We start from the raw sequence: 23018 nt of genomic DNA, 5'->3' as shown, positions 1-23018 counted from the left end.
TCATTTTTCACTCAGAAGAATTTAAATGAAGCCTGCATATTTACATAGTAAGACCTGGATGATTCAGGAAATTTTAATTGGTTTTAAAGGCTTTTAAATTTAGTTATCTGGAATCTAAAATAGGTCAGGGTTGATTGGAATTTTATTTTTTCTAATGACTAGTTATAGATTTTCGCAAAATAACTGGATGGTGCTCAGCCTCTCCTCGGATTCATACTGATCCTCAGGAGGGCTGGCTCTTTGAGTGGCTAAGAGTGTACTCCTGCTGCCTTGAAAATCAGAGCTTGCTTTAAGACAGGATTTAGATTAATTATGTCACCCACACTGACACACAGTCACCTGCTTCCCTCCTAAAACTGGAAGGCAATAATTGCCTAAAAGAAGCTGACCACAGATATTTCTGTGGAGCTCGATGACCCCAGCTGGTACATCAGGACCATCAAATCCAACAAGTCTAACATAACATGAGCTTCCAAATGAAACATTTATTACTTAAGATACTAAGAGTGGGATTCTATTTACCTTCTGAAACTTTAGGTCTTCTCAAAATTTTGTTTGTTCCCTTATTTTAGGGGAATCCAAATTTGAGGGAATTGCTTGCATACTGCAGATGTTAGAGGCAGCTTTGCAGGAAAAAATCCCCAAGACTTCTGTCACATGAGTATTTACCAGTAAAATTAATGGTGACAACCATCCTGTGCATGCCCAAGGCTGTGCAGGTCAAGAGTGGGATATCACAGGTGTTTCAGAGATGTTCATTACCTTCTTACAAACTAGGTTTAGTTCAACAGTTTATACCAGATGGTATTCAATGTATCCAAAACTGCTTTTTTGTGGAGTTCTTCTTAGCTCAGAAATTTATTGCTATGCAAAATGTGCAGTTCAAGCACACATATGAAACAGCTATTGATGTTTCTCTGTAAAAATGGTTCTTTTTTAATTAGCTGCTTTAAGTAGCTGTGCCATTCTTTCACTTTCTTGTTGCCAGAAGGTCCCTAAATAAAGAGTTTGGGAATACTGATGTTTAGCAGGCATCCCACTGCAGAATGAAGAGATCAGTAGAGATCTTAGATGTCCTTCTGTAATATGTGTAATCACTAATTTTTAATTAGTGTACTGTTACCTTTGGGTACTTCAATTAGGCAAGCCTCAAAAATAAGTGTGTTTTGTTGGACACTGTACTCAGTTTTCTTAATGGCCCAATGTTCTGATTTTGATATATAATAAAAAAGTAGTTAGGATAGGACTGGGTAAAAATGAATTCATTGCTTTTAAAGACTTTTAAAAGCTGTAAGTAGAAAATCACTTAAGCATGTGTATTTTTTCTTGCTTCAGTGTTGTTACAGACAAGCTTAGAATTGAGTTTATGTTTGGGTGCTTTGCTTAGGGTGTAGGCATTTAGCTCCCAGGACTGAGTGTTACTCTGACTGATCAGAAACAGTTCTTCTGCCTAAGAAATCAAATCCAGATAAACATTTGAGCAGCCAATTTATCCTCTGATAATCATATTTCATCTCAAGAAAAAGCTATGTATTGCTGTTACTTTCTTCATTTGTGAAGCAAAAATGGGTTTTACAGAAACATAATATAATCACCAATGACTTTTCATATAAAAATTCATGTATCCTATAATAATGTATGAACTTAGTAAAATGCTACAGAAACTCATATAAGTAGTGTGAACCAGTTTATCCCTTTTACTAAATAGATGTGAAATAAAAGGGCTTTTAAGGATGAGGACACTGTCTACAATTTAAAGGAGAGAAATAGTATTTTATTATAAAAATGAAATGAAGACTTACAGACATTATTGTCAAATAAGAAAACACAGTAAGGCCATTCAACTATGGGACAACATACCCCTAGAACTTCAAGGACAGTGGTATTATACACTTCCACACAGACAGTAGGTACATTTCTAGTAAACAATGCACACAAAAGTAAAGTCAATAAATTAGTAAAACTTGATGTTAAAACTACTGAATTCAGTTTGAAATTATTATATTAACAGATACTGCTAATTTAATGGCTTCCCCATAGAGTCAGCCTTTATTACCCAGCATTTAGCAGGGCCTCAGATGGAGTGCTGGGCCCAGTTGCCAGAACTATGGTCAATAATAATGAAAGAAGCAGTTATGGAGTATGCAGAGAGCAAAACCAAGAATGATCAGAGGCCTTGCAGTGGTCATCTATAGATGGAAAGGAATTGATGTAATGTACTGAAGAGGACATTATCCTGAAGAGGAGCTATTCAAAAACAGGAAAGTGAAAAAAAAAGTTTCAGTGCTCACAGAAGTGTTTCAAGAATGAGCTGAAATTATAATGGGAGATTTAGATTATTTATCACAGGGTGAACCAAGTAATAGTAAGGACAGGCAAACATCAGAAGAGGTTTAAACATTTCTGCTGTGGGAGGACTTTTATGAGCTTCTTAAACAAATACCTGGTAGGAACAACAAAGGTATGGCTGATCCTACCTTGCAGCAGCAGCATGGACCAGATGATGCATCTTTGAGCCCTTTTAGCCCTCATTTCCTACAGTGATGAAGGCTGTGCCACCTTGCCATGGGGTCTGTTCCAGCCTTCCCTCACTACTCACTCTCACCCTGTGGCTAATGACGGCCCAGTTCCAGGGAGGAATGAGGCTCAAAGACTCCGAAGTTCCTTGCAAAGTATGGAGGAAAAACTGAGCTAAGTGGTGGTGGTGCTGCTGACTCCGGTGTGCTGGAAGGGCTGGAAGTGTGGGCTGGGTGAGGGAGCAGTGCTGGGAGCACAGCAGCTGCCTTGGCTGTTCCCTCTGGAGCACCTGCAGCCACAGGCACCGTGAGCTCTGGTGCCACCGGGTTAGGGCAGGTGGGCAAGCTGGAACATGGGAATGAATTGGGAGGTTCCTGTGGCAAAGGAGAAGAAAATCCCATTAGAAACGGGGTTTAATTACCTTCACTGCTCAAGAAACCAGTTTCACTCAGGGAAAAGCCAGTGTTTGTTTGTATGCTGTTGTTTCATAGTGACCAACCAGCAAGGCATTGATCTGATACAGGACTTGTCTTTTTTTAGCAAAAGTGTGTGTTTCCAGGATCAAAGTGTTAACCACAGAGATACTTTGTACAAAACCACACAGATTACCGGAACTGATAAGCATTGTGGTTCTCATCTCTAAAAATATCAACTGCTACTATTATAGCTGCTTTTTCCCTTGCTCTCTATAGGATGGGACCTTTTTAGAAGCTTCCACTGGTGAATAGACCTCCATATGTTTAAAAATACATCAAATGATTACCCTACTCGGTACTAAAATCGAAGGTGGGGAAAAAAACTTTAATATTGAAAATATGTTCCTTCAGGATTGTATCCTTTCTATCCAGGACAAAAATAATATTTTACTTAATCATATCTCTTTAAGTATTCAATAAGTCAGCCCAACTATGAGTTGGCAGTCATTGCCATGTGTATCACCCCTCATGAATACTTAAAGCAAAAGGCTTAATAACCACTGCATAGCTACAAGGTGTGCAGGGAGAAATTATGTGCAAAGAAGTTAAACTCTTGCAGTTGGCCATCCTTTGACAATAAATAATTGATATTATCTATACTTGGGAGAATTCTTAAAGAGTGCATTTGGTACATATTGCACTGCATCGCTACAGTGATGGTTTTCTGAGAATCTGCCTTAAAATTAATCACAATATTCTCTGAATAGGAGCAGACTTGGCAGATTCAACATGGGAATGTTATACAAAAAGAAGTGCTTTACTGGTCATCAAAAGGAATGAGGACGATATTGAGAACCATCTGGATAATCAATTAAACTGGCCAAGAAAATGCTTCAGTCATTCGGAAAATGGAAATAAGACAGCAAATACATATTTTTAAATATTTTACTGAAAATAAAATAAACAGTGTCTCTCCTCTGGCAAACCTCTGAATAGCTTCAGTAAATGAGCATGGTCCTAATCCAACAAAGCATATGCAAGCACAATGGTAATTACATTTATTTCATCCAGCTTACGTGTTGAAAGTTACATTTGTATTTAGGGCATTGCCGGATGGGGACCTAACCTGAATTATGCGAAGTCTTTGAACAGAGACTGGAGGAGGGGTTTGTTTTTAGCAGTCCATTAAAAGCACCAGAATGCCCCCGTGCCGGACGTTCCCGGCCTCTCTGCGAGAGGCCCCTTTGCGGGCTCTTTCCTTTTCTAAAACACAACCCCGAGCCCTTGTGACAGTCCCAGCGTGGCCCCGGCGGTGCGAAGCCCGCGGCTGCCGCGGTGCCCGACCCTCGCCGCCCGGGCACGGCGGGGCCGCCTCGACGGCGGGGCCGCCTCGACCGCGGGGCCGCGGCAGCGCCCGGGGCCCGAGCGGGTTGAGAGGGGCCCGTGTGGCCCCGCGGCGGCGCAGGTGAGAGGCGGCCGTGCCGTGCCGTGCCGTGCCGTGCCGTGCCACGCAGCGGTGCCGGGGGCGCGGAGGGCAGCGCGGCCTTTGTTCCCGGCCGGGCGCGGGGCAGAGCGCGGCCCGCGGGTGCGCGTGCGCGGGAGGGGGGGCGCTGACGGGAGCGCGCCCGTGGAGCGTGCGCGCGCGGAGGCGGCGGCAGGATCGCTCAGGCACAGCCGGCGCGTGCCCGCGGCGCAGGGAGCGAGCGAGTGAGGGAGGCGGGGAGCGCGCGGTGGGCTCGGGCCGCGCACGGAGCGTCTCGGCCGGAGCGGCGCAGCGCAGTCGGCCCGCACGGAGCCGCCATCGGGGGAGCCAAGGCCGCCTCAGCGGGTCCCGCCCTGCCCGGCGCCCACAGGTGAGCGCCGTGGGGAGAGCGAGGGGCAGCGGGAGCGGCCGGCCCCGCGCGGCCCTCAGCCCCCGCCCGGGCCCCGCCGCCGCCGCCGCCCGCGGGAGGCCCCGGCGCGGCCGCGGGGCTGTCTCGGGACAAGGCCCCTGCGCGGCCTAAGCGCGGCCCGGGCGGGCGGTGCTGTGTGGCGGCCGCGGCTCGGGGGAGCGGGGCGCGGCGGGGTCGGCGGCGAGCGGCGGCCCCGAGCCCTTCCGCCGGGCCATTGTGTGCAGGCGGAGGCGGCGGCCCGGGCCGGGCCTGCGCCGCCCGGGCCGGGGCTGCCCCTTTGTGGGCTCGGCCTCGGCCCCGCCGCGCTTTGTGCTCGGGGAGCGCCGCGGGCTCGGCGCGGCCCGGGAAGGCGGCCTGGCCCCTGAGAGCTCCCGGCGGGCCCGGCCGCGGCAGGAACGGGCTGCCAGGGAAAATGTGCCGCTGGGTGCCCCTCGCTGACATTACCGAGAGAGCTGCTCGCTCTTACCTAATCCGGTGAGAGCAACGAGGGAGGGAGATTTTTGCCCATCCTACAGCTTCCCTTTAAAGTTGAAAAGGCTGGGGACCTTCGTGCCTTCCCCTTCTCCACGGTTTTAAAAGGTCGGGAGAAAACAGCGTTTGTTGTGAAAGGCAAAGCATCTACAGTATTTCTTCAGGCGAAGAACCAAGTTTCTTTTCCAGTGGTGAGCTGGTGGCATTTTTATTTTATGCTTACATTAATACGATATCTCTCCAGTATTCTCCTTGAGCCCTCCTTTTTAGCTAGTCTGGGTGAATATTGCCTTGTCTCTGTAATGGGCAGTCTACTCATAGTCTAAATAAATGGATAAAATGATTTAATTTGTTTTAGGTGGCACATGGCTGTCTGTTAGGAAGCTCATAGCTGATTGGACTAGGTCATGAAGGACATGGGATATTCCACACTCGGGACATAGTTTCAGTTGTCTGTTTATCTCCCTTCTAAACTGAGACTAGCACGGTGCATTCCAGAGGGGGAGGGAAAAATGGAAGGGACTCTTCTCAACCCTGATTTAATCAAACTGGTGTGCAAGAAGATTTGAGTTACTGGAGTGCAGGTACACTAATACAGAGGTTTTTGGGATAAAGCTTGGATCTCTGGATTATTAATTCCTTGCAGAAAATTACTTTGAGGAGTATACCTGAAATAAAAATCAAGTGCTAAAAATTAAGTTCTTTTCAATGGAAACTAATGTCCTTAAATAGCCTTCTTCCTTTTCACAGCAGTGAAAAATCATAGAGGAAAGCACAAGAATAAGACCTATCCATCAGTGATACAATTTTAGAAATCTGTTGTCACCTAAGAATTCTGATGAAATGATGCCTGAAAGTGCATGTCCAGATGAAGTAGCTGAACTGTTACTGTGCCATTTCTATTGATAAGGTTTTAATGTCATAGTCCAATTAGACTGTAGTAGAGGAGTTAGCTCAGAAATTCAGTGGCTCCAGCTAAGTAGGTGTGAACTCAGGAAAGGGAATGCTTTAAATAACAAGAGTACTTTTCATACTTAGGTTAGAGTAGAGTTGCTGCTCTTTGCTTTGTGTGAATTGAGAAAGAAATCCTGCTAAAATGTCAGACACCTGCCTCTAATGTGGAAAAGGTTAGCATATGCTCAAATTCATGGGAGAAGCAACTCTTTGGTCAGAAAATTCAGAGAAATCAAATAGGACAGTTTTATGAACTCTGGTCTTCAGATGAAACATTCTGGAGGACTGTGCACGTAAGTGCTATTAGAAATAGGGTGTTGTTAATTTTAAGTTAGAATCACTTTGCTTTATTTTTCTTCTGTAGTAGTGCTTTTAGTCTTGTAACTTTCAGCTTTGAAAGGTGGACTGCGTTTTGCCAAATGGATTATTAGTGTCTTTTTTGCTTTAATGATTGTCATATTTTTAGGAGCTAAACTGAAGCAGAAAAGTCAAGATAAATAAATTATATTTGAAATTCTTGACACATAAAGAACTCAGTTCTGCAGTTGCAGTGCATGAGCCAGTCTGCAGAAGGCCAGAGTGTGCTGTGTGTTTGCAGCTGCTGGTTGTGGTTACCTGAATTCCTGCTCAGTGTTCTTGGTGCTACCTGCTGCAGAAAGCAGCTGCACTGGAGTGAGGATGTTGGCAGGCTCGAGTTCATCTCAGCCATCACGTGGTGCCTGAAGCTCAGGATCTCAGCTCCAGAGTTTACACAGTCTTAAATGTCATGAACATTGTAGATGCAGGTTTTTAGGTTTTTTTTTTTTTTTTGCCTTTCAGTTGCTTTGGTTTTTGAATGGAAATCAGGATTTAAAAAAAGGAAAACTAGTTGTAGTTAAAAAAATAGTAAGAGGTATTTGGATTTTTTGTGTTTTTACTTTGACAAAATACACAACAGAGACAAGTTGTTGCCTTAATAAAATGCTTTCATTGATAAGAAAACTTTGTTGTAAGCAGGTTACTCTCTTTGAAAGTGTACATACTGTTCCTTTCCTAAATGTTCAATGGCACGGTAAAAATGTAATTTTGATGTGTGTTTTCTGTGTACAGTATCACGTTGTGGGCTAGAAGTTGGGAGATGTGCATTAGTACTGTGTTGATATCATGAGCTGTTACTTCAGGTGTACCTGAGATTTTGCTGTTAGCACTTAAATGCATGTAAGCAAAAATCTTCCTAAGTCAGTGACCTGGGGTTATTTGATATGCCAGGGTACATTCAGCTGTTAACTTTACAGTGGAGTTAAGGAACACAAAAGCCAGTGTTAATGCTCCATTTAATAGTCTTTAAGTTTTGTACCACTGGAGAGGGAGAGAAAGATTCTAATTCTAATCCAAACTGCATACCATGTTTCTGTAATGGCCAGTACGACTGTTATACATATATGCCTGTTCGAGTGACTGTATAAAATGATGATTCTTTGTGCTATCATACGAGTAATGAGAGATTTGGTTACTAATTCCACAATACTTTAATCAGATAAAGTGCTAGATAATTACAGCTAACCAAATGGTCCACTTCTGATTTTAACTTGTTTTTCTTTATAGAAGCTGAATATGAAAAGTAAGGTTGTCTGTGTTTTCAGGGAAGAAGTTAAATGATAAAATCTGTATTTGTCCTCTTGCACCTGGAAAATTACCATGGGTATATTCCAGGGCAATTGATAAAAGAAGAGCAGTAAATTGCTCTACAGACAGTTGATGACCTTTTCCCTTTTTTGGTCTGCCTAATTCAGAAACACATTTTTATCTCTTCTCGTAGCAATTGATGACCTTGCTGGATGTGAAGAAAAACAAAGAGAGTGTAGTGATAACTTGGCTGCTTAAAAAATTACTCATCCACTCCTTAAAAGTGAAAGAGAAGTTCTTTGAAGTGTGGTTTGTGTGGCTGGGGTGGTTTAACCCCAGCTGGCAGCTCAGTACCACACAGCCTCTCTCTTCACTTCCCCACCTGCGGGATCAAGGAGAGAACTGCAAGAGTAAAAGCAAAAAAACCTTTTGGATTGAGATAATAACAGTGTAATAGGTAAAGGAAGAGCTGCACACACCAGCAAAGCAAATCAAGGAATTCTTTCACAACTTCCCAGGTGCAAGGCAGGTGTTTAGCCATGCCCAGTAGAGCAGGGCTCCATCATGCTTGGTGGTTACCTGGGGACACAACTGCCATCAGTCCAGACATCCCCCCTTCCTCTTCTTCCCCCAGTTTGATCTGCTGAGTATGACGCCAGATAGTCTGGAACATCCCACTGGTCAGCTGGAGTCACCTGTCCTGGCTGTGTCCCCTCTCAAGGTGTTGTGCCCCCTCCAGCCTCCCCACTGCTGGGCTGGCGTGAGAAGCAGGAAAGGCCTTGACTGTGTGCAGGCACAGCAATAGCAAAACCATCTGTATTTATCAGCACTGCTTCCAGCACAAACCCAAAATAGCCCTGTCCCAGCCACTGCAAACAAAATGAACTCTACCCAAAGCAAAAGCAGCATAGTGGCATGAAGTCTTTAAATATTCTAAGGTTCTTTTCTAAAATTCTTGCACATAGTATTGAACAGAGCAAAAAGCAATTTAGTCTTTGAAGAAAGACAACAGTCACTTTTCAAGATTTTTTTTTTAATGCTGTCAAGGAGGACCATTAGAATGCCACGCTTGTAAGAGTTACTTTGAAATACACGTTCAGATGAGGTATGTTGAAGGAAAATTATTCTTAAAATTTTGCTAATGTATGGATTGTGCGAAGGTTTTAAGTGGAGTAGGAGTATTTTAAAGCAATTTGGTGCTAAACTGCAAGAAGAAAGCTTGAAAATAAATGGCATAAAAATTTCTAGAATTGGTGTCTAGCTTAGAAATGTGCATGTGTTAAAAGGCTTATCTTTGTTGTTTGTTTGCTCTGTGTTACAGATCTTTCATGAGGGAAAGTTATATGTCTTATATATTTTACAAGGGGATGACAACTGCAATACAAGGCATCTGTTTTGTACATCTTGGTACAAGTTGCTTTCTGCTGAAGTGTGATGTAGGTATTAGTTTGAAGTGGGGTTTAAAAGTTTTTTTTCCCTATTTTTTTTCAAAAGTCAGTGTTATTCCTAAAAAGTGTGGTTAGTTGTTGTTAACACTTGAGTGTTAGGAAGGAGAAATCATAGAAGATGTAGCACCACACAGGCTATGGCACATCCAGGATGCAGTTCCTGCTGGGCTGCCAGCATTAACTTGCAGTGTTGCTGCTCCCCATGGGAATGTGAAATGGAGCAGTTTCAGTCCCAAGTTCAGTTGCAAAGTGAACCTGTGAGGAGAGGGTGACTGTTCCCTGGTGCCCTTCCCAGGGCAGCTGGCACCATGGGACTGTGAGTTCAGCCCTGCTGCAGGAGGTGCCACCCTCTGTTACTGCCGCTGCACTCGGGTTCCTGTCAGGGCAGGCTTAGAGCTAAGAAAGAGTGGCTGGGCCTTCCATTGCCACTTGGGTTTGGTGCTTCCTGGGGTGCCAGGGGAGCTGCTCAGGTGCTTATGCATGGCTGGTCTTGCTGAATCCATTACATCGAGAGAAAGAAAACCAGTGGGTAAAAAGCAGGGAGCACAACCGCTCCGTTTGGTGGCAGCCTGTTTTTGTTTGTTGTGGAAATGGTGGAACTGCGCTCCAGCATCCTCTGTGTGTGTGCCTGGTGTCATGGTACCTGCATCTGGTGAGTCATTCTTCATCCTATAGATAAACCATTTTCTTGTGGTGTTGTGTGAAAGCTCTTAAGAAATATTGTAACTGAGCAGTTTTCTTAGAAGTGCTATTAAAATATTTAAGAACCTGTAAAATATGGCATGTTGCTACTTTGAGAGGTAGTGACTTTAACTCCTTTTTGTAAAAATGGACTCTTTTTTTTTTTTGATACCTCATTACCATCTTTTTATTTTATCTTTTTTTTTTTTTTTTTTTTTTTTTTACCAACAGGGGTCTGCTACAGTTTTATCTTTTAATCTTCTTTAATACCTAATGTTGTTTTGGAAGTCATGTGGTAAACATACTTTGATTTGCATTTTTTTTTGTTGATACCTGTATGACCCCAGTTTAAGGTGTAAAAGAGAAATTTCTCATGTTTAAAGCTGGTCACTTCTGCCTATATTAGAGCCTTAAATCTTGCTCCCTTCTGTCTCACAAGGTGCATGTGCAATTGTCTTCTTGTAAAAGTTGTAAAAATGCTCTGCTCAACTAGCATTTTGGTTTCTGAATGACTGTTTATTTTGAAATATATATGCACATGTATTTATATAAAAGTCTTTAGAGTCATAAAACTGCTTTCATTCATAGGAATTTTCCTCCTTTTTGTGCAGGAAGGCATCAACACAGTTGGGAGTTAATTTGTATAGGGTTCATCTCTCCATGGTCGATATCTGTGTGATTGCACAAGTGCCCTAAGGATGTAATTTGGAGACTGGTTGCACAGGTGTGACTAGGGAATCATTTGGATGGCAGATGTTGATGGTGTACTATGAAATTTTAGTGTGGCTTTGTGCTGGGTCAAATCTAATTATTCAGAAAGGAAATTTTACAGATAAAAAAAAAATGCATTCCATAATAGAAGCTAAGATGGACAACATTCTTCCAAAGCAGCACCTGTAAAACAGTAATTTTAAGAGCACTTTTGCTCATATTAAAAACAGCTGCTGACCTAAACAGTTTTGTTTAAAAATAATGTGTTCTGCTTAAACAAAAGTTATTGTTCCTTGTACAGTCATAATTCTTCCATGGATGTAAAGGTGCTCATCTACTTATGGAGATGAGTGTAGGGAAAAAGAGGATTTCATTGAAAGCTGTTCTATAATGTGCATATGGGGAAGTAGATGTAAGGTTGCCTACCAAACTTTAATTTTTTTATTTCCCATTTTTTGAATGCTTGATCTTCCAGCCTATTCTGTTTTTGTAATATTCATGTAAAAGAAAAAGGCTAAAAAGTACTGAATTTTACAACTGCTTTAGACAGTGGTTCATGGCTAAGAGTTGATGTTAGAGATTCAGCACTGTAACAAACTCAAGTTTTGATTTTGAATACCTAACAGAAGAGAGGACAGTTTTTTGCAGAGAAAGACAGTGACAGGTCTTGAATTTAGAAAGTGCAGATAAAGAGAACATGAAGTAGCAGAAAAATATATCTACTCCTGTCATTTCCAAACCGTTTATAATATCTTGTGTTTTAACTTCTGGTGCAGACTCAGGCCTGACTTCAGAGTGATTATGACAGAATTTTAATTTTGTATGCCGTGAAGCAATTCTCAGGCAATACAAATAAGTGAGATAGTGTGTACATTTTACTTGGCATTTGAGATGTACCTGATCAGAATTTAATGGCAATAAAAGAACATGTAATTCTCTTGCCCAAGAGGTTTTTTTTGCTTCTGAATTTAAATAACTTGCTTGACAATCTGGATACTTTGAGATTCACAAAAGCAGCTGAGGGATTTTTTTTTTTTTTTTTTTAGGTAATTCAAGGATCCCTCTAAAGAAAGGTTACTTTACTTTTCATAAAATCAGGAGGACCTTCGGATTAGATACAGTAGAGGTAGTGAGAAGGGTGTTGCCAATGTTTTCATAATTTGTGTCTTTGATGTACAAAATACTGGAATGAGTAGAGAGCAGTTATCCATATGTGAGCAGGAGTTTGAAAGTAAACAGTGATTGAAGTCTGATGATTGTGGACTACAAAAACTGAGATGTTAAATAATTTAACAGTGTCTTTTAGTGTGTAATGATATTCAGTTATTACTAACCTAAAGTAAATTTGAATAGGGTTTTACAGGGTTAACTTGGTATCCTTATCAAGTAATTTCTTTCATTTTTGCATTAATGGGTCAGACTCACAGCTAATTGTGGTAGTTTAAAACCTGTAAAAGGCAGGGAAGTACTTGCCTGTGGTGACTCAGAAACTCGTGACAAAACAGGAACAAGCCCCAGGTCTCCCTTGCCACAGACTGGTGCTCTGCACCACTAATCGTGGGTTTGGTTGGCTTTTTTTTAAAGGTTTCAAGGAATGCTCAGTCTTTTCATGCAACATGGGGTGCTGTGACGTCAGCAGCCCCACCCAACGCTGCTGTATGCTCAGGTTGGACATTTCCTGGGAAACTGCTCTTGTTTGTGAGTTAAAGCTGCATTTCAGACCTGAGGGTTTGATGAGGAGCTGTAGAACTGTTGCTCTTCACAGCAGTGTAACCAGACTTGGCTGCAGAGTTGTCAGTAGCCGAGTTTGAGAATTTGATTAACATTTTAATAACGATTTAAAAAATATTAATTATTGCGGCAATTGAATTTTCATGAATAATATTACAAGAAAGAGTTGATTCAGAATTGATGAGTGGGGAAAAGCTAAGTCACTGCAATAAAACAGAATTGGTTCTAATGGAGACACATGGGCTTCAAAGAATAGGTTCCAGAAACACAAGGCATGCAGAAAATGGGAGTTTAAAGAAATGAAGTACTGAAAAGTGTGGAACCATCAGAAATGCAGAAGTCCCACTGTAGTTTTGTACTTCTTTTACTAAGATCTTACAGAGTCTTAAGCTCAGTTCTTTCTGTTTTCTACCTGTGGTATATCAACAAATTAAAAGACTGTGGCCCACGTTACATTGCCACAGCTTTCTTTTTGAATTAGTATGCATAGTAGGAAAATTTTAGTTCCAAAATTCATAGATGTCCATTTTAAAAATACAGACTTTATCCTTTACTTTTAAATGTTGTGTGTTTTATTCTCCTTGTGGTGTGTGATAAAATAAATGCATTATCTTTATCAGGCATTCTTCTAAAAGTTCATGCTTTTGAAGATTATTTTAAAAAACCAGATTTGTAAAAACTGTCACTCAGACTAGGGATTCTGTAGTTTAGTACCAGAGGTTCTGAAAAATTAATAATTTCTGAGGTGTTAATAGTTAGACTTCCAGTGCCACTAGAGTGTGTTCTGTGATGCTGGATGTGTTTATGTAGGATCCATATCTGACATACCTTGTGGCACCAAGGTCTGTACTCTGCAATAAGCATCTCGAGTCTCCAAGCCCTCCCGTACATATTTGCCCTCCTGAGTTTAGACTGCCATACTTTACTCAGGCTCCACTGTCATCAGGGCTGCTGCATACAGGAATACGGAACAAGTGAAGGATCCCAAGAAGAAGTGATTATTTAAAATTAAAGTTTGTACAAACATAAGGAATTAACAAGATGGAGGCATCTTTATAAAAGTAGTCAATGTATGTCATCCTGTCCTGACTTCCTACAGAGGGGCTTTCTGTGTCATGGGTCAGTCTCCTGTCAGGCAGTCTTAATTTGTAGGTCTCTTTGATGAGGTCTAGTTATTTTGATGGTCTGCTCCCTACTACTGTTAGGTTATGCAGGAAGAATATTTAGCATAAAATAGGTCTTGAATTTGAATTGGAATAGTTATCACAGAAATACTTGGTAAGTGAAGACACATCAAAGTACAGGTACTTCTTTTAGCTGAGCCTTACTGAATTCAGGTAAGTGCTTCCATGCCACACCCTCCTCCTCCCTGTGTCTGCCACAGACACAGGAATGGTGATGCAATATTGCGTGGCAATTACAGTATGCTCTGAAGAGTATAGGGTTTGCAAAATCAGACTGAGGAAAGAAACACAGCCCCCAAGTTGTCACACATGGTAGGATTTGCTGTTAATATTTATAGAGGGGGCTGTTTTTTTTTTTTTTCTTTCTGTTTTAAAAAAATTCTAATAGAGTGTAATTGTATACAGAGCCCATCTATGATGCCTTGTAGAACAATTGAGTGCTTCCTGTTTAGAGACTTCTGAATGGCAATTTGTGTTAGAGCATGAAAAATACCTTGCTTTCCTCTTTTCTGTTGCTCGTACTAGTTCACTCTGTAGGTGATCCTTCTGTGTGCCTGCCTTGCTTTTTGTTGCAGCATTGAATATCCAGAACTTTTTAAAGGGTAGCTGTCTCCCTGTGTTCATAGATATTACTGGGCTGAACTGTTGAAGGATGATTCTGATACAGCTCAATTCAGTGTGTTCTGTGCACAGTGAACAGAAACTAGATTACTGCTAAAAATAAAATAAAAATCTTTTCCCTGTTAGTTTTCTTAGAGTTACCTGTATTTTCAGATGAAGTTTTCTTTATTTTCTTATATTCTCTGGTTTCTGCTATCTTAATTTTGAGACCAGTGCGCAGAGCACAGCAGGCTGCAGACAGGCACGCTCTGTTGGGTTTCTTAGAGGGCTCCTGGGGCACAGGTGCCAGGTTGGGTCCATCCCATGTTTTATGGTGCTGTGGGGTCCCTGTGGGGGCAGCTCTGGCTGGCCTGTGGCCAGGAGAGCTCTGGCTGCCTGCTGATCCTAGCACTGGGGATACAGAGCTGGGGAAGGAGGGAAGAGAAGGCTCTTGTCAGACAGCACCACCAGGTGCAGTGCAGGAGCGTGCAGGATACAGCCTGGAGCAGCGTTTCTCCATCACCAGCTTCATACCTCTCTGCTAGGTGGGATTTGGCAGTGTCACAGCAAGACGAGTTATTTGCTTGTTTTTAAAAAGGAAAATTTGGTCAAGTCCAATGTGGAAGTGGTCCATGATCTTTTTAATGCAAGTGTTTGGTTTTGCTTTGTATTTAAAGAGTGGTTTTCCCCTGTATTTTGATTTAGCTGTATATAGTTTCACTAGCTAGTTTGCTAGCTAGTGAAACTATATACTAGCTAGTTTGCTAGCTAGTGAATTTCAGAATGAAATTTGGGGGCTTATCAGTTTTTTTTTTGCAGAGCATTGTTCCTCAGCTTGTCTTCCTTCACAAGGTTGGAGTACCATAGCAGTGTGGGCTCCAGTATTCTGTACAAAGGTAGGAGTTGAAGCTCTGTTTGAGTGGAGAACAGGTTATTCACTTGTTGGAATTGATGGAGTTCTTTGTTGCATTTAAAATTGAACACTTCAGTCATAGTAGTTGGTTACTAAAGTGATTTTGATGTGGTCATTGTATGTCTTCTACAGGATACTGTTCCTTCCTAATTTTACGTCCTAAAGTTGTTGGAAAGAAAATGTTTAACAGCTAGGGAAAAACCTCTCCTGGGCTGATGTTGAATATTCCAGCATATCTCCACAGGAGAAGTAGTGAGCAACAGCAATGAGGCAGAAGTCAAACAGCACTGCCAAAGTCAGGTGTTTGCACTGAGGTAGAAATAGGTCACTCTGATTTGGTGGGTGTAACAATGCTGTTGGTGTTTCCATGGCTGCGTTTGTGTCTGCATCTGCCACGTGGGGTGCACTGAACTCAGAGAAGGTCGGATGGGCACTCTCATGGCTCCATTGGGGATGGTGAGGGAACACGTGTGGGACACATCAGAAATGTGGGGTGTCAGGGACTGGGGACTCACTGCAGTGGTGGCCACAAAGACAATTCCATGGTTACATAAATCTGTTGGGATTTCCCTTCCTGGTGGTTGGAAAAATGGGGATGGTAGGGAATATCTTGAGGTGCAAGAAGAAAGCTGCCTGCAGTTTCAGGCAGACTGGGTCACTGCAAGGTAGAGGGAAGTGGTCTAATTGTGTATGAAAAGAGATGAACTCGACAGATGACATTTTGGCAAAGGAAATCGAGTCTTGACTCAATTTTGTATATTTATTTTGGTCTCATTTTATAATATTCTCTTCCATTGGATTGATCTAGCTTTTGCTTGTTATGCAGGAAAAGAGAAGCCCTGAGGTGTCTGAAAAAACAAATAGCATAGTTAAGGGCACCAAAGAAAAGAGTACCTGCAAGGGTTGAAGAAAATCCTAATTCATTAGTCAAAACCAGAGTGTATAGGGACTAAATTGTATTATATAGTTGATTAATAATTTATGTAATGAACTGTCTTCTAAAAATTTTGAAGTAGGCCAGCAGGTCCAGAGGCTGTGTCTGAGCAGGGGTGCACATGTCTGTCCAGGCCTGCATTTGATCCTCACCACTCCAGGCCCTTGGGATCCAACATCTCCTGAGAGCTGGGAAAGAGAAACTGATATACTGCAAAAGGCAAAGCCTTGGGCCCTAAAATGTCTTTGAAATGAAATAAAATTAAAAATACTAGTTTCTGCAAAAATATTGGCCAGACTTTCTCTGTTATGTTTTATGTTTAATGAGTATTTTCCACCTTTCATTTAGCTTTTGGGTTTTGACATTCTTTGGTTTATGTCACATCTTGAAAAAAGTGACTTGTCAGTGTTTTTCACAACTTCGTCCTATTCTCATTTCCAGTTCTCTCTAGCAGTATTGTGTGTAAAAAAGTCTTTTTCTCAAATATGAGTGTACTGTTGAAAAAGATGAAAGATTTTATATTACTTTGTTGGTGGCTGTAATGCATTAAGAGTGCATTTTGAATGGAAGTTTCTGAACTCAGTTTTGAAATGTTGTAGAAAAAATTATGTTGTTGCATCACATACAGACAATTGTGATAAATTTTTTTCTGTCCTTTTATTACTCTTATATGAGACTTTTTCCCTTCCAGCCATTAACATGACTATACAGAACTTTTGTGTGTTTTTTTCCCCACAAACTAATATTCAGTTATCTTTTCAAAAGCTAGCAAAAATGCTAAACTCAAGTCTAATCTATTTTATATGGGTGAGGATATGAGAGAAGATGTGCTATTTGATATGAGAGAAGTGGATGATGCTAAGTTGAATTTGTCAAAGGTGCCCTGTATTCCAGTGAAGCACAAATGTGATTTTTAAAATGTGTCTGGAGCCAACACCTTGGTGAGGTGAGAAGGTGGAAGAGTTTCAGTCTAGTCCTGTTTATCATTGATAACTCCGTGGCACATGAGGCACACGATCTTTTTCATCTTTTTCAGACTACTTTCTGTGCACCTGTGCCTCAGCAGAGCTTTTTAACCAGTGTTTTGGTTGTGCCTTCCCATTCCCACAGGATTTTGGTTCTGTGTCCGGGTCTCAAAGGCTTTGTCCCCGAGGCACTGTGCAGCCAGCCAAGCATGGGCAGCAGCAGCTGTCGCCTGGCCAGGGGACGGTGGGTGTGCTCTGGGGACGCTGCCACACGAGGGGTGGCCTAGGGCATGTTTCACACACCTTGCAGCATGCTCTTAGTTCCTCAAAAGCTGTTTCTTTCAAGTTTTTCTTCCGTGTTTCTGTTCTGCTTGTAAACTTTCTTGACTCATACCTGCTGGGGTGCTGTATATTGCGCATTTGCGGGTGAGACTGAAGGAAGCCTTGTATCAAGTGGGCAGGTTTTCTTTGTGGCACTTGGGCATTATTTGCAGTGCTGACGAAAGTCTTCTTGAAAAGGACTTGGATTTCAAAAAGTAGGAAAGTATTTTTAAAGATAATTATCTTTACTCAGATTTTGTAGCCTTTCTTTTTATGTGACCACAACAGTTTATCTCCGTGTGTTTGTTCTGTTGCTTCCGCTGAAACTCGTTACTTCCGTGACCTTACCATTCATTACATCAGCCTTCCATAATGTCTAAGCTTTTCTGAGCAAAGTGCGTGCATCACGCAAGGGTCTTGGCTTGGCTTCCAACTGCTTTATCCTTTCACCTGTTCTATTTTTTTTAATAGTCGAAGTAGATAATCAAATATGCCACATTGTTTTAGTTCTTTGGTCATTTCCTTGAGATTATGCTTTTGCTTAATCGAATAATAGTTATACAAATAGAGTAAATTCCTGTTGAATAGGACTTTACAGATCCACAGTGAAAAATGCTCATCTGAGGAACATCCTTGAAATAGGAGGAAGTGATTTTCATGTCTTAGAGTTTTGAATGGAAGCTCTAGCTTTTTCAAAGCAGTTATTTCGGGGGAGGCAGAGGGCTTTCTCCGTGCGCACATGTGAGGCACGGCCGGGCCGCGGGCATGCGGGGGAGCGGCGTGGGGCGGCTGGGCCGGGCGGGAGGGGCCGGATCTCGGTCCCATGGTGGGGCGGGGCCGGCTCCCGGTTCCGCGGGAAGGGCGGGGCCGGCTCCCGGTTCAGCGGGCGGGGCCGAGCCGCGTCCTCCCCCGGAGGCGGCGGCGGGCGGGGCGGGGCGGGGCCGTCCCGCGCCGGCAGTGCCGGGGGAAGCTCGGGGAACCATTTTGGGGCGCGGGGCCGGAGCGCGGCCTCACATGGGGGCGGTGGGTCCCTCCCGGGGCGGTGACATCCGGGCGCCGCGCGGGGCCCCCCGGGCGTGGCGGGAGCTTTCGCCGCGGTCACCGCCCGGCCCGCGGCCCGAGCCCGCCTGTGCTCTGCGGACGCGCCATGAGCTCCTCCGCGCCCCATGACGGGCAGATCTGCCTCCAGCGGGCCGTATTCCTGGAAGGGCGTCTGGTCTGCGTGCTTGCCGGGGAGTAAAACCTGCAAGGGGAAAGGTAGCGCCGTTTAAATTGCCTTATGCGCAATATTTAAAGGTGGGCTTGTAGGAGCTGTTGAGTTGCGTCCCACAGGTCTCGGTAACCTGTGCATGCAGCTTTTCCGAGAACAGTGTCGAGAATGCTTTTAGCAACAGGTCGGTGTGTTCTAGATGTTACCAGGAGCAGCTTTTCTTGATTTAAAACTAGGAAATCTTAAGATGCGTTTTCCCCTTTTCACTCTTACTGTTGGGTAAATATTTTTGAATTTGAACAGTCTTTTTGATAATGGAGTTAAAGGACCTAATACTCTTGAAAATGACACCTTAGTGTTCCTTAGTTTGCCCCTGTTGCTTAGAAACTTGTTCCTAACGTGTGCAAATAAAGATAATGAATAGCAAATATTGCATATAAGTGTTTTTACCTGTAGTAAAGGGTTTGTAACTAAAAATATATTTAAACTTTAACTCCAGCTCTGTAGTTATTTTTCCTTGGTTTGTAATTGTATGGTTTTCATAGTTTGGTGGGTTAAATGTAAAACTGTTAAAACTGTTGTTTGTGATTAACTTGTAACTTTTGAGATAGCCATAAAAGGTGTATTCATCTTTGTGTTAACAAGAGTGATGAAAATGTAGGCTTTGGGCAGGTTTAGGCTTGGTAAATTACAGCTTATAGCCTTATGCAGTGTCTTACCTGCATGCTAATCCCAGTGGTCTGGTTCAGAGATTCCTCCTCGTTTCCAGTGCCGCTCCTGTGAGTGTTGTGGAAGGTTTGTGTGAAGGCTGCTCACACGGGAGCACTGGTAACACACTTCTGTTCTCCAGTGCTTCTGTACCTTAGAAAACTCAAGTGGGAAGTGCGTCTGTGCACAAGGTCTTTCACAGAGTTTGTAGGTTGCTTCATTTAACTGTTGCATGGGCTCAGCGAGGTGTAATTAAAGACAGCAGAGCTCACCCAGCTTGTCAGGCTGCCCAGGGAACTGGTCTGACACAGTGGTTTTCACCAGCATTATCTACAGGTTATGGAGGATCCCTGGATCAGGATGTACACGGTCAGGCAAGAGGAAGCACACACAGACTTTCTGAAATGTGTGTGTTTGCAATATTTGAAGGGAGACTTCTTCCAGAATTTGACATATGAATATGCTTGTTTCTAAGCTCTTCCCGAGGGAACAGTGTGATCAGCATTGGCTCTCCCGTGTCCGATGGTTTGTTCCAGAGCACAGAACTGCAGGGTGCCCCCCACCTGCAGCTGCTGGGACACAGAGCAGGGCAGCTGGCAGAGGCCTTGCTGTTCCAGTCCCCTGGCTGGTGCAGCATCACTTCCCCAGGACACATGCTTGATTTGTCACAGACATCCTAAACTTCTCATCTAAGCTGGAATGCCTTGTAGAGGGAAGATAAAGCCAAAAGACACAAACATTCTTGTCATATCTCTACGGGATCAGTTATGGCTCAGCACTGAAAACTGCTGCATGGATGTTTTTCCCAAGGTATTTCTGGACCACCAAGACTGAAATGGAGGAAGAGTTTGGTGGGTTAGGAAGATGCTGTCAGTGGGATTAGCGAGACGCATAAAATCAGTGTCTGAGAATCTTATCTTAGACACTCATACTTTTCTACCTCTGGGGAGAGGTACTTCTGTAGAGGAATTTGGACTTGTCTGTCTCTTGTTACTATTTAGGTGTCAAGGACTAAGTCATTTTGCTAGTAGGAATCTCTTAGTTCCTCTGCTTTGTGCCCTGAACAGTGCATGTCTTGCAAAAGCATGCACAGTATGCTGCTCTGAGCTGTCTGGTCCAAGTATGAGTAAGTTTGTGGGTGAAATGATGCTAAATATGGGAAGCTTGCCTATTGCCTAATATTCCCATGTCAAATAGCAAGGAGATTAAAGATGAGGTTTATTTTGAGAGCTTTATACGTACGTGACAGATCCAGAGCTGGTTGTACTCGCAGAGAGGCACTTAGGGTGGCTGAGAATTGTACTGTGTAACAGAAGCCAGTTTTGGATAGCATTTTATTTAACTGCCCTTTACCTACAAAGGTATGGTTTATTTTTTCAAAACTGTGTTTATTTTTTCAGATAGTGCTAGTAATTTCTTTTTCACAAGAAGGAGGAGAGTTAGGAGTGCAGGAAAACATAACATGTTAAGAAATATGGTTGGTACTTGTTCCACATCTGTGGAATGCTTGAGCAAGCTGTTTGGTCAGTCAGCTGTCACCTTTGTCTGGAGACATTGGAGAGGACAGAACTTCAGTGGGAGCTCCACTGAATATAGAACTTCATCAAGAGGGACTGAAAATGTCTGAGTATTTACATGGTACAATGAATTCTCAAATTTGACAAGTGAACTTCAGTCTTATTCAGAAAATTAAGTAAAGTGATTGCTTTGGGGTTTTTTTCTGGTATCCTCACAAATGGTTTAGTTAAGGAAGCTGAAGCAGTGGGCTGTACTTTACAATCCGTGGGCCTCAGTAGCAGAGTAATGAAAATGAAGAGTCACTGTCCTATCCTGAGTAAAAAGCAGGATAGTAATTGTCTGAGCTGTGTTTTTCAACTTTTTAAAATAAATTACACTGTAAGCATGATTACTGAGAAGGTCACATGCAGAAGATAGTTTTTTTCATTAAAAATGCCTCGTTTCTCATACACAGCAACTTAGAATTGTTCCATACACAGAGTTGATACAAGTGATCTGGGTGAAGCATTTCATAAATACAATATTAAACAAACCAACAACAACAAATGCCTCATTTCTAGCATGTTTTTACTCCCCTCATTTGCAGCTTCCAGTAGATAAATGCCACTTTAGAACAATGAGCAGAACTTTGTCACTTGTTCGGCTTCCATGTCATGTGAGTGTCGGTGCCGTATGTGCACAGCTGATCTACACATACCAATATGCAGTTTGTAGTACATGGGGGGGTTTTGCTTTCATTTGTATCTTACTGTCTCTTGAAGCTTTGTGAGTCAAGAAATGCTGCGTGCCTGGCAGTGAAGTGTGGTTAGATCTGAACTGTGTGTTCTGTGTTCTGTTGCAGAAATGAGCCGTCAGACCGCTACAGCACTACCCACAGGTACCTCCAAGTGCACGCCGTCGCAGAGGGTGCCCGCGCTGACGGGCACCACAGCTTCCAACAATGACTTGGCCAGTCTCTTTGAGTGTCCCGTGTGCTTTGACTATGTGCTGCCACCGATCCTGCAATGTCAGAGTGGCCATCTGGTCTGTAGCAACTGTCGCCCCAAACTCACGTGCTGCCCCACTTGCCGAGGCCCGCTGGGCTCCATCCGTAACCTGGCCATGGAGAAAGTTGCCAATTCCGTACTATTCCCATGTAAATACGCCTCTTCCGGCTGCGAGATAACTTTGCCACACACAGAAAAAGCAGACCATGAGGAGCTGTGTGAGTTTAGGCCTTACTCCTGTCCCTGTCCCGGTGCTTCGTGTAAATGGCAAGGCTCTCTGGATGCTGTAATGCCGCACCTGATGCATCAGCATAAGTCAATTACAACGCTGCAGGGAGAAGATATAGTGTTCCTGGCCACGGACATTAATCTTCCTGGTGCTGTTGACTGGGTTATGATGCAGTCTTGTTTTGGCTTTCATTTCATGCTAGTGTTGGAGAAACAGGAAAAGTATGATGGTCACCAGCAGTTCTTTGCAATTGTACAGCTGATAGGAACACGCAAGCAAGCAGAAAACTTTGCTTATCGACTCGAGCTAAACGGGCATAGGCGGCGATTGACTTGGGAAGCGACTCCTCGATCCATTCATGAGGGAATTGCAACAGCCATTATGAATAGTGACTGTCTAGTCTTTGACACCAGCATTGCACAGCTCTTTGCAGAAAATGGCAATTTAGGCATCAACGTAACTATATCCATGTGTTGAAATGGCAATCAAACCTCTTCAGGCCAGTGTTTAAAACCGTTGCATTTAATTTAGCAGAAATAGGGTAACCATCTTTGACTGTCAGACAAATTATTTGGTAGATGGAGGGTAGACATAAATGAAGGTAAATAAAAGGAAAGGCTGTTAAATTACAAGAAGCAGTTGCATGTAGTAACTAATATATTTAAAATAAGTCAACAGTAAACCACTGAAAATATATATACACCCAAAATGGGCATCTTTTGTATTAAGAATTGATTCTACAGGAAATGTTGTAAAATAATTCTAAAACTCGTTTGTAGATTGATTGTACTGTTGAAAAGGATACTGTTTCGTGTTTTTGTTTGTGTTTTTTCCCTCCCCCTTTGACTGACAAGCCATGTTGAGCGGTCTGGTCTCTGGCCGCTGCTTCCCCTCCTCCTCCCCACCCCCCCCTTTGTAAGTCACTACATAGTATTGCTGCTGTTTGTGTATATTTTTTGTGTATTTGCTAATTTTTATTAACTTCTAGTTTTTCATTAAATAAATATGACTTTCTTTTCTGTAA

At 42.9% G+C, this 23018-nt stretch overlaps 1 protein-coding gene across 3 annotated transcripts; it reads left to right on the top strand.

Annotated features, from left to right (window-relative positions):
• The first annotated feature begins 4573 nt into the window (after positions 1 to 4573).
• SIAH1 (siah E3 ubiquitin protein ligase 1) lies at positions 4574 to 23018 on the top strand. Of its 3 annotated transcripts, none has more exons than XM_050979024.1 (2): positions 4574 to 4786; positions 21621 to 23018. In XM_050979024.1, exon 2 carries the CDS (start codon positions 21623 to 21625, stop codon positions 22469 to 22471), a length of 849 nt encoding a protein of 282 aa, XP_050834981.1. In that variant the 5' UTR covers positions 4574 to 4786; positions 21621 to 21622; the 3' UTR covers positions 22472 to 23018. The 3 variants fall into 3 exon arrangements, with proteins under 3 accessions (XP_050834981.1, XP_018770109.1, XP_009088857.1); XM_018914564.3 differs by lacking the exon at positions 4574 to 4786 and adding an exon at positions 5289 to 5487; XM_009090609.4 differs by lacking the exon at positions 4574 to 4786 and adding an exon at positions 18294 to 18600.

This window comes from Serinus canaria, chromosome 11, assembly GCF_022539315.1.
Source record: "Serinus canaria isolate serCan28SL12 chromosome 11, serCan2020, whole genome shotgun sequence".
Classification (NCBI taxonomy): domain Eukaryota; kingdom Metazoa; phylum Chordata; class Aves; order Passeriformes; family Fringillidae; genus Serinus; species Serinus canaria.
Note: the sequence above shows the minus strand (reverse complement) of the source record. Positions and strands in the feature narration are given on the sequence as shown.